This window comes from Mya arenaria, chromosome 7 (assembly GCF_026914265.1).
Source record: "Mya arenaria isolate MELC-2E11 chromosome 7, ASM2691426v1".
In the NCBI taxonomy this organism is placed as follows: domain Eukaryota; kingdom Metazoa; phylum Mollusca; class Bivalvia; order Myida; family Myidae; genus Mya; species Mya arenaria.
The window spans coordinates 36,853,684-36,865,938 of record NC_069128.1 but is presented as its reverse complement, the minus strand read 5'-3'; the positions used below and the strand labels follow the sequence as shown (position 1 = coordinate 36,865,938).

Sequence of the window (12,255 nt, the reverse complement as noted above, 5' to 3'; positions counted from 1 at the left end):
ACCTATATTTATATAAAAAACAATATATGATTGTATCAACTCAGACTGAACCAATCCTGGATTGTGTATTATGTTTTGTTTTGTATCTATATTTTATATAAAAAACAATATATGATTGTATCAACTCAGACTGAACCAATCCTGAATTGTGTATTGTGTTTTGTTTTGTATCTATATTTATATAAAAAACAATATATGATTGTATCAACTCAGACTGAACCAATCCTGAATTGTGTATTGTGTTTTGTTTTGTATCTATATTTATATAAAAAACAATATATGATTGTATCAACTCAGACTGAACCAATCCTGAATTGTGTATTGTGTTTTGTTTTGTATTTATATTTATATAAAAAACAATATATGATTGTATCAACTCAGACTGAATCAATCCTGGATTGTGTATTATGTTTTGTTTTGTATCTATATTTATATAAAAAAAAAACAATATATGATTATATCAACTCCGACTGAACCAATCCTGTATTGCGTATTGTGTTTTGTTTTGTATTTATATTTATATAAGAAACAATATATGATTGTATCAACTCAGACTGAACCAATCCTTGATTGTGTATTGTGTTTTATTTTGTATCTATATTTATATAAAAACAGTATATAATTATATCAACTCAGACTGAACCAATCCTGGATTGTGTATTGTGTTTTGTTTTGTATCTATATTTATATAAAACACAATATATGATTGTATCAACTCAGACTGAACCAATCCTGGATTGTGTATTGTGTTTTGTTTTGTATCTATATTTATATAAAACACAATATATGATTGTATCAACTCAGACTGAACCAATCCTGGATTGTGTATTGTGTTTTGTTTTGTATCTATATTTATATAAAACACAATATATGATTGTATCAACTCAGACTGAACCAATCCTGGATTGTGTATTGTGTTTTGTTATGTATCTATATTTATATAAAAAACAATATATGATTGTATCAACTCAAACTGAACCAATCCTGTATTGCGTATTGTGTTTTATTTTGTATCTATATTTATATAAAAACAGTATATAATTATATCAACTCAGACTGAACCAATCCTGGATTGTGTATTGTGTTTTGTTTTGTATCTATATTTATATAAAAAACAACCAATATATAATTATATCAACTCAGACTGAACCATATGTTGTGTCATAGGGGGATGTATCGTTTATGGATTTTGAATTGTGTTATTGTATGCATAATAACAATTATCAATGATTGGTCTTCCATTTTCAGAGGTGTAACGTCATTTCCTAGTCAGCATGGTGATAGGAACAACTTTCCAGTTTCCGAGCAATATGTCCGGGAAAAACAAGAAAAAGGGTACTTAATAGAATACTACAAATAGTCACACCAAGTAATAGTTTGATGACATGAAATAACATTTAAATGATTAAGAATGGGCGGAGTGAGCCATTCTTAATCACTCAAATGTTATTTCAGCTTGAAAATGTAGGTTGTATTTTAAGTGAAAAAGTGATTTACATTAAAATGAGTAAAACGTTGTTGCTAATGCTGACTATTCAATTTGTTCGACTTCATACAACACATGCATCTTACAAAAATGAGCGCTTCCCTTTAAAGAAAGCGAATATTGTCTCAACTCAATTTTTTTTTAATGAGTATCATTCTAAATGCTGCCAGGCGCACATTCTTCTTAAAACGTAATAAAATGAAAATTAATGATACACTTTCTGGTATGTTCATCTGATAATGTAACCAATGAAAATTGGAAGAAAAATTGCAAAATAGCTTGATAATTAAAAATGAAAAAAAAAATATACAAAGTTTAACGCTAGTCCAGTTTTATTTTAGCATAAGCTGTTAACGCTAGTACAAATAAGATCTAAAAATAGATCATCTCGACTTCAGCCAGAAATTGAAAAATAACCATTTTGTTATTTTTATGAAACCCCTTACATTTCGATCTCAAACAAATCTTTTTATAAGGCCACACCAAATTGATCTTTCGTTCCTCGGATTCGCCGCACCTGTTTTTTTGAAAATGTAAAAAAAATATTTTTATTTTTTTCATGCGATCGCTCCAATTTTTTTACCTGTGAACCAGATATTTTGAGTTTAATTATAGGTTGAAGTGTAATTTGTCCATTTTTAATATGTTTTTCGCTTGCGCTCGCTTCATATTTTATGAAAAATGATAAAAAAAAAATATTTTTATTTTTATTTCGCTCGCTCGCTCCATTTTTTTGGGCAAAAATCCGAGGAACTAAATATCAATTTGGTGTGGCCTAAATATCTTAAAATTAAGTTCGCTACAACGTTGTTAAAACGTTAAAAATGTGTCTTTGCAGAAAAGTATGGGTCGGGCAACAATGAGCACATTCTATGTCGCGTCTGCGGGGACAAATCATCAGGGTTTCACTATGGGGTGTTCAGTTGTGAAGGGTGTAAGGTAAGAAAAATCTTGTTGCTGTAGTTTGGTGATGATGATAGCGGTGATAGTGGTGTTGTAGTTGTTCAGACCATCAATATGTTACAACATTGCGTTTAGTTGTGAAGGATGTAAGGTAATAACTTTATTGTTGCTGTAGTTGAAGTTGGTGATGATGATAGCTGTAATGGTGGTGCTGTAGTTTTACAGTAAACGACAATCAAGGTGTTACAACATTGCGTTCATTTGCCAATGATGTAAGATAAGAAATATGTTGTTGTTGTAGTTGAAGTTTGTGATGATGATAACAAGGTTCCACTTTAGTGTGTTCTGTTGCGAAGGGTGTAAGGTTAAAAGTATATTGTTGCCGTAGTTGAACTTGGTGGTGATGATATCGATGATGGTCGTACTATAGTTTTACAGTACAAAATATTAGATCGCAGTTTTCATATTTACTTTGGAAAAAATGTTTTATGACTAAAAAATTAAGTGAATATTAAAAACAGCGATCTGATCATTTGTCAGCAGTCTTATATCACTGGTTTCCCGACCTTTTGCCAAAAAGGATTCATTCTGAGACAAAAATAAAAATAATGTCGAAACGGTCAATCTGAGTGCAACTTTAATATTTTAAAATCGGCTTCAACACCACTTCAATAAATGACCATTTTGTACTGGTCGATAACCCGGGCATGGGAGTCAAGTTGTGTTTAGGTTATCTAACACTTTCAGTCGGTGCGGTAATGTTAAACTATGAGGTCGCATGGTCAGCTAAATGTATTGTTATACGCCCATGTTCCCTTTTTGTTCTGATCGGCTGACCGAATGTTGACCATGGTCATTGTTCGTTTGACCCTCGTTCTTGACCAGTACAGCTCGATAGTTCATTACTGCTACTGTTTTGTTATTGATATGTCCAAAATAGTTACACTTAAAGTCAAATATATATAAAAAACAACAACAACATATTATTGCGCATGGCCAACAAAGCGAACATTTGTTAATTTGTTATCCGAAAATCAAACAATTCTTGGATTAACATGTCGATGATTATATCTTAAGAAACCAATTATTATTTTTCCATTTATGCATAAAGTTGTTACGCTTTTCATTAAATAACATTTTGCTACTGCAAAGATTAAAGCTGCACTCCCACATATTGAACGTTTTGACAACTTTTTTATTTTTTTGTCTTGGAACGAGCTAATTTTTGCGAATATCCATGGAAACCAGTTATATAAGACTGCTTACAAAAAATTATATCGCAGATTTTTTATATTTAAGTTCAAAAATTGATGTTTTATGCATTTTTCTTTAACCGTTAGTAACGGTTTAAGCCATAAAACATTAACTTTTGAACGGAAATATGTAAAACTATTCCGATTATTTGTCAGCAATCTTATATCATTGGGTTGCAGACATTTACGCAAAAAAAGCACTTTCCAAGACAAAAAATAAAAAAAGTTGTAAAAATGATATATCTGTGAGAGTGCAGCTTTAATGCCTTTCGGATATTATGGGCTTTCCCGTTGTCCACAGTGCTTTATCAGAGCAATAATAATGTTTCATAAAGTACGGTGTGTGTAAGCAACGGAGTGTTCTTCAAATGCTAGCAGATCTAAACAAGTATGCACAAATCCGATTCGGAAGAGCCACAGTTTGCCCAATATTAAAACGAATTCGTTGCCAACCTGCAGTAAAAGTGTTCTAACACGGTACCACATTCTCTGATTTTTAAAATAAAAGTATTCAATCAAATATAAATCATACTCATGTGTGAAGAAGTCAACACAACGGGTGTGTCGCTAGCTCATTTTCTTTGCATCACCGAAAAGTGAAGGAGCTTGCGTTTAGTAGGCGTGGTTACGGGCGCTTTTATTTCAGAGCAAGAACTTTTGAAAGACCTGGTGTGGTTTCTTCAAACTTTGTATATGTATTGATCATGTTCAGTAGATAACCCTTACCGATTTTGAGGTCAATATGTTTAATTATAAAACATGTATCCGAAGAACCGATTCTTTTTCATCGTGACCGTTTCTTGAAGATTATGGGCTCTCCCGACTGGCGGAACATCCGAGTCGCGGATTTTTTTCTTTAAACATTATATATTTTACACTGATTGTGAAGAAAGTTATGAGAACTTGTACAATGTCACTCTTGTTGGTACGATGTTGCATGAGAGTGTGGTCTTGTGGTGTTGGGTAAATCGGAGTACCCGGAGAAAACCCACTTGTCCGGCTTGGCGACCACCAACCAGACTTACATGCGCCCAGGCCGGAAATCGAACCCGGGTCGCCAAGGTGAGAAGCGAGTACGCTAACCACTGCGAAAACCGGACAACCTTTTTCGAGGATTATATTTTTCGAGGAACTGACCACGAAAATCTAAATGTCTAGCGGCTTTCTTCGACAAACGGTCCGTGAATTAAACCTAATTGTCTTAAAAATACGTTGCTATCCATCTCATGCCCCGGAATTGTTTCCAAGAGGAACTGTCGGCTGAACATGCGACTTCCTAGGCATTTACTTTCATTCCCGACCATTCTGTTTGCAGGGCTTTTTCCGCCGAACGGTTCGTCAGAAAATGGAATATAAAGCATGTGAGAACCCGAAAGGATGCCTTATCATGCGAATCAGCAGGAACCGGTGCCAGTACTGCAGACTACAGAAATGTATAGCCGTCGGAATGTCGCATGAAGGTAAACCTCAACCAAATTATCACTTTTCTTAAAGCTGCATTCTCACAGATTAATTGTTTTGGTGATATTTTTAGTGTTTTTTTTTGTCTTGGAATGAGCCAATTTTTGCGTTAATGTTTGGAAACCAGGGATAAAATACTGCTGACAAAAGAGCAGATCGAAGTTTTTAACATTCACATTTGAAAATTGATGTTTTATGGCTAAAGGCGTTACTAACGCTTTTAGAAAAAATGCAATTTTCGGCAGTTTACTGATTAATTGAGATATGTTCTATTGTGAGTTATTTTATATGACTGAATTAAAGGCATTGATGCCAAAATAAGCTTATTCAGATAAAAAATAATAAAAAGGTTAAAAACTGTGATGCTACAGCTTTAATGCCGTCTTTTTTTCAAATAATCTTGATGTCAATATCATTTTCTTGTATTTAATGAAATATCACCCATATATTGCTGTTGTAATGGAGCTTTAAAGCTTTTGAAACTTACCAATTTCTAAAATACTTATTAAAATTTTCATTTACTTTTCATTTACTTCATTGAAAATACGTACTTATATGTCAAAAACACATATACTTTTCTTTTAAGTTACTATAAACGTTTTTAGAATTAAACTAAGTTCGGAAATAAATTAAGATGCATTATGAATACCGGTCAGGTTATATAATGTATTTCGAGGGTTTGGTGCAAAATGGTTGTAACTAAATATAGAAACTGAAGGCGTTACAATAGTCTTGCTCTAAGTTTGCTTAGCCCAGGAATTTTCAATTTACCTTCCCATGGGGATAATACTTTGGGTCGGTCCATTGCAAACACATGCAAACCTTTTAAATGCTAGTGTTCGATGCTGTTCCATTGTTAAATATTTTATAACTCTGTTACCGACTGTAATTGTCTACCGACCCATGAGGGAAATAAATTTGGGTCGGTTACAAATTTTTCCATGTTGTTCTCCAGTTTAATATTTTATAATTCAATCATTAATGTAATTTTCTATCTTTGAGAAAACTTTCGGGTTGTCATTTCAACCATAAACCTTTTTAAGCATAAATTAAAGCTGCACTCTCACAGATTGAACGTTTTCACATCTTTTTTTATTTTTTGTCTTGGAACGAGCCAAATTTTGCGAAAATGCATGGACACCAGTTATATGAGAGTGCTGACAAAAAATTAGATCGCAGATTCTATATTTAAGTTCAAAAAATGATGTTTTATGCATTTTTTCTAAAATCGTAAGTAACGGTTTAAGCCATAAAACATTAATTTTCGAACGGAAATATAAGAATCTGTGATCTGATCTTTTGTCAGCAATCTTTTATCATTGGTTGCAGATATTTACGCAAAAAATTGCTCTTTCCAAGACAAAAAATAGAAAGTTGTTAAAACGGTATATCTTTGAGAGTGCAGCTTTAAGCGGGGAATGGGCCTAACCTAGGGTCCCTGGGGTGCGGGGGAATTTGGCGGGGATTTTACCATCTGTTCGTCCCCGCAGGGCGGGAATTTTAACCGGGGTTGGCTGGATCGAAAGTCAAAGTCCCCGCTATTCCCCGGACCTGGGGGGCCGTGGTTACAATTGACTGGTGCATAATGCTGCACTCTCTCAGATTGAACGTTTTGACAACTTTTATTTATTTATTTTTTGTCTTGGAACGAGCAAATTTTTGCGAAAATACATGGAAACCAGTTATATAAGACTGCTGACAAAAAATTAGATCACAGATTTATAAAATGGATATTTTATGCATTTTTCTTAAACCGTTAGTAACAGTTTAAACCATAAAACATTAATTTTTGAACGGAAATATGAAATCTGCGATCTGATCTTTTGTCAGCAATCTTTTATCATTGGTTTGCATGTATTTACGCAAAGTTTTGCTCTTTCCAAGACAAAAAATAAAAATGTTGTAAAAACGGTATATCTGTGAGAGTGCAGCTTTAAATGTACTGCATGGCCGACTGCCAATCTCTGCCTGTTTTTCATAACAAAAACACCTTTATTGGAATAATAGTTATGAATCTTGGCGTGTGGTGCAAAATAATGACTTTGCATAAAAGCAAGTTAAAACATGTTTTACCGGAGTTGTAAAAGACAGTGTTAACTCTCATGGCAGCCATTTTGACCAAATGTGATCGTCACATAACTTGGTATCTAAAATATGGCATTTCAGTCCTTTGATGTTATTTAAAGAGTAATATCATGTCATTTTTATACAATTCTTTAATACCTGTTTTATTTGAAAAATATCATTATATATGTTGGAATTTTATTAAAATTTCATACTAGTATTATAACTTTATAAAAAATATCAAAGGACTGAAAGTCGATATTTAAGTATCCAACCTACACAACGATCACATGTGGTTTTGGCTGTATTGTGTTTCGTTTGTTCATGAGCGATGACGTCATACCCAGTCGGCACATAAAACGCTTATTTTTTCAAGATATTCACGAATATGCCATGATATACCAAAGCTTATTATCTTTTCTGTTGTCCACAGCTGTGCGACTGGGCAGGTGCCCGAAAAAGGATCGACCAGCGAAGGCCAGCTTCATGTACATGCCTCAGGATTCCACGAATGAACTTGACCGTCAAGTTCGTACCGAGCAAATGGTGCTTACCGTACACGCTGCGTACCGAAAAGCGTGTGAAGATTTTGACGACTTTTCAGCGCTATTTCAACAAAATCAGGTATATTTAGATTGTAGATTTTTTTTAAAAACATTTATTGATTTGAGAAACTAATAATCTGTAAATCTGTTAGTTTGAGCATTATTTATTATGCTTAGTTTGTGAATATTTGAATTTCTACACAGTGATATTAATATAAGAGATACGATGGGTTTTTTTCAAAGTTAGATTATCTGAAGGAATTATTGTGGTTCTGGCTGGCCATTATTATCAGTTGAATGAGGATTATCATTAGCTACGTGCATATGCATCGTGGCAAACTATACGATCGGTGGATTGGCAAATCACACTTCCAGTGAACAGTAGCTTTAGTACATAAATAGTGTTATCTCCAGCAATATTTGTCCGACTTCCTTGTATCGACTTACTTCAAAATGCGTCGGAAATATGATATTTATCTCATGTCACAGCAATTAACTTATGCGTACTTAAATCAAGAACTCACTACATTTGAAATTAAAATAAATCTACGGCGAAATACGGAAAAGGGGGGTGGGTGGGAGTGGGGGGGGGGGGGGCATTGCATAGCGACATCAAATAAGGAAGCAAATAGTTCGATAGACATGTAGCTCAATGTTTGGGAATCGGAGACAACTCTTGATAATGCTTAAATATGTCTTTACGATTTTATATCCCTTAGTACTGGGAAAATGGAGGGGATTTGCATATTTTCTGCAACTTTTATACAATTTTAAAAGAGGTTTTGCATATTTAATGAAACCTGAGATGAAACAAGGGGCTTTGCATATTTTTTTTTATGTAATGTAACTTAAGGAGGGGCTTTGCATATGTAATGTAACTTAAAAAGGGGCTTTGCATATGTAATGCAACTTAATAGGTGCTTTGCATATGTAATGCAACTTAAAAGGGGCTTTGCATATGTAATGTAACTTCAGAAGGGGCTTTGCATATGTAATGCAACTTCAGAAGGGGCTTAACATATGTAATGCAACTTAAAAAAAGCTTTGCATTTGTAATGCAACTTAAAAGGCGGTTTGAATATGTAATGGAACTTAAAAGTGACTTTACATATGTAATGCAATTTAAAAGGGACTTTGCATATGTAATGCAACTTAAATGGGGCTTTACATATGTAATGCATCTTAAGAAGGGGCTTTACATATGTAATGCAACTTAAGAAGGGGCTTTAAATATGCAATGCAACTTAAAAGAAGGGTTTTACATATGTAATGCAACTTAAAAGGACTTTGCATATGTTATGCAACTTAAGAAGGGGCTTTACATTATGCAATGCAACTTAAAAGAAGGGTTTCACATATGTAATGCAACTTAAAAGGGGCTTTGCATATGTAATGCAACTTAAGAAGGGGCTTTATAATGTCATGCAACTTAAGAAGGGGGCATTCAATATTTAATAAACCTTAAGGAGGGGCATTCAACATGCCATGTAAATTAAGGGGTGGGTGCTTTGCATATGTCATGCGACTTAAGAATGAGGAATTCAATATTTAATGGGACTTAAAGAGAGGCATTCAATATTTAACGAAGCCTAAGGAGGGGCGAAGCATAAAAAATGCAACCTTATGCGGGGGGGGGGGGGGGGGAAGGGGGGGGGGGGTCGAATAAATAATGAAACTTCAGGAGGTGCTTTGCAAATTTGCATATGTTAGGTAACTTAATGAGTGGGCATTCAATATAAAATGAAACGTAAGGAAGGGCATTCCTTAAGGAGTCCATATTATTTAAGGAGTGGCATTATTTAACTTTAAATTTCATTGTATTTCAATATGGAATCTTCTTTCTTTTTCTGTCACAGATTTTCATAGAGGAAAAAGAGGACGCCAAACATCTCTACTTCCGGTATCTACCAGGGACAGTTCGATTCATCACCGCATTCGCTAAAGACATTCCACTTTTTAAGAACCTCACACAGAGCGATCAGAGACTGCTCATAAAAAGCGGCCTACTCGAGATTTCAGCTATCAGTGACTCCACCCACATAGAAATTGACGGTAGCTCGCTTGTGAACAGGAAACTCAATATTGTAATTGAAAAGGACCGACTCGAGAATATTGGACTTCTTGGATCTCTGTTCAAAGACCTTGAAGTTGTGATAAGGAGACTTCGTTCACTGACTCTCTCCGACGTGGAGCTGTCTCTGTTGTCAGCCATTGTGCTGTTTTGTCCAGGTAATTGTCATTCGGAACTCCTGGGTCATTTTCTATCGAAAACAACATCGGATGTATATGGACAGTTTACATTGTCAGAAATCATAACATTTAACTACGCCTCAAGTAGATCGTAATAATTTCAAATAAGCAGTTAAACATAATGACTTGACTCTTGGGAATCTTAATTATGTATGCAATAATACACTTCGATGGCAATCATCCATTGACAGATCTCAATTGCTTGGATAACTGCCGAAATTTGCATTTTTCTTCAAGCGTTATTAACGCTTTTAGCTATAAAACATCAATTTTCGAACGTTAATATGAAAACTGTGATCTGATCTTTTGCCACCAGTCTTATCTCATCTGATTCCACACATTTGCGCAAAAATAGCTCATTTAAAGACAAGAAACCAAAGAGTTATCAAAACTGTCAATTTGTGAGAGTGCAGCTTTAAAATGTTCAATGAATAGAGAACAAAATTATTAATATGTTTTAAATAACAATACGGAAGTACATATTGTATACAAGTTTTATAAGTGCTTGAAAGATTGCAAAAACGCCAATGTCGTCAAATTTTAGTTGAAAAAATGAAGACATGTTTAAACTGCAATAATTTAACCTATAATTTAGTTTCGGTGTAGTGTTATTATGTTGCTTTCTTTGTCTTTTACAGATCGTGAAGGTTTAGCGCACAGCGTTGCCCTGGAAACAATGGAGACGGACTTGTGTTTGGCACTGAAGTGTCAGCTTATTTTGAGCCATGGTGACGGTACACTCATGTTCGCTAAATCAGTGGAGGTCCTCACCGAACTGCGACACCTAGCTACGTTATTTCAAGATGATATTCTCAACTCCCAAGTAGAAATTGATGGCAGTGATGTGCCTGCTAGCTGATGACAAGTTACAGACGCCACATAGCGGTTACTTTCCATTTCTGTACAGTAATCACTGCCGTCACATAAGTCACGTGATCATTTTCAATATCACGTGACGTCATTAAAAAAAGTGTGTTTTTTTCTTCCATTTGATATGATTTGTTTATCTGTTTAAACTTAAACGTTTTTTAATGGAACTGGAATTTAATAGTGCATTAATACGTGTTAAAAACAGTCACTCAACTGAGATATTTAGGTGGATTTAGTGTTGCTTGTCAAGGGAGATCACTGCGTAGGAGATCACTTTAACATAAACAAATCTTAATCAAAGGGAAGAAACTCAGAAAAGAAATCTGGCTTAATATTGGATTGGGTAACGGGGATTAATTATTTGATCATCTCATTGCATATTTACATTTTATATTCATTGTCAGCAGTAACGATGTTTACTTATAAGCCACTGGTTACAGTATCGGTCAGCAGAGGGTACATATATTATAAGCATGATTATATACATACATGTTGTCAACATTTTTAACCGATACTGTCACCTATGGCTAATGCACACAATAAATGGTAGCATTCTTGTAGTTTAATCTGGGGTAAAAGGCAAAATGAAACATACATTGATTGACTTGTAAGCCACGGCAGTTCCATGGCTGATGTTATGCTGTTTTTCTTCAATCTAATAGATGATATGTAAGAAACATGAATGATACTTTTTAAATTTCTATAGACGAAATCGTTTTTCTTTAGATAGTAAGCTGTTATAAGTGTGAAAGTTTTTTTTATGAAATTAATATGGATGCTTGTATTAATACTATGTGTTAAAACATTTAAAATGTTTTATGTATCGTTCATCTGCTGACATTATGTACTAAGTACAGGACATTGAATTCAGGTATGCTGATTAAGTATGTTATAAAAGGCATATAAGTATCTATTTATATAGTTGTTAATATATATTATGCCGAATGTTGTTTTATTTGAAGTAATAAATATTTCCAATGTTGGTTGTATTGTCATTTCATCTTTATCAAATATATTCTAATGTAGACTAAATTTTGATTCTACTAGAAAACTCTTCCCTCAAAATTGCCTTATTCCAGGGAATGATAGAGCTACGTATTTCTATTTAATTCATAAATCTAGTTCTAACGTAGACTGAATTCTGATTCCCTATCAAACTCTTCTCTCAATACTTCGGCATTCAAGACAACGACCGAGCTACACACATAGCATATTATTCCTTGCTTGAGCCATTTAGTAGATAACTTATTTGTATATCGAAATCAGCCCGTTTAACTCATCAACCAAAAAACATATCTTTTCTACTTACAGTATACCTCATAATTGGTGCCGTGACCAGGATGTGTTTAATAATAAGAACTCGTCAGTTACCATATTGTGTCACATTACCATGCTAACAGTCAGAGTGATGGGCTTTGCTGTA

General features: G+C 34.1%; 1 protein-coding gene across 7 annotated transcripts in view; it reads left to right on the top strand.

Moving 5' to 3' along the window:
• Window positions 1-11,808, top strand: part of LOC128239782 (ecdysone-inducible protein E75-like) — a 32,331-nt gene extending 20,523 nt beyond the window's left edge. For all 7 annotated transcript variants that reach the window (XM_052956211.1, XM_052956218.1, XM_052956214.1 and 4 more), the window contains exons 2-7: window positions 1,249-1,335; window positions 2,325-2,425; window positions 4,958-5,102; window positions 7,601-7,791; window positions 9,569-9,941; window positions 10,601-11,808. In XM_052956211.1, the coding sequence (XP_052812171.1) occupies window positions 1,275-1,335; window positions 2,325-2,425; window positions 4,958-5,102; window positions 7,601-7,791; window positions 9,569-9,941; window positions 10,601-10,821 (1,092 nt within the window). In that variant the 5' untranslated portion in view covers window positions 1,249-1,274 and the 3' untranslated portion in view covers window positions 10,822-11,808. The remainder of the gene's footprint in view (window positions 1-1,248; window positions 1,336-2,324; window positions 2,426-4,957; window positions 5,103-7,600; window positions 7,792-9,568; window positions 9,942-10,600) is intronic.
• Window positions 11,809-12,255: the final 447 nt, after the last annotated feature.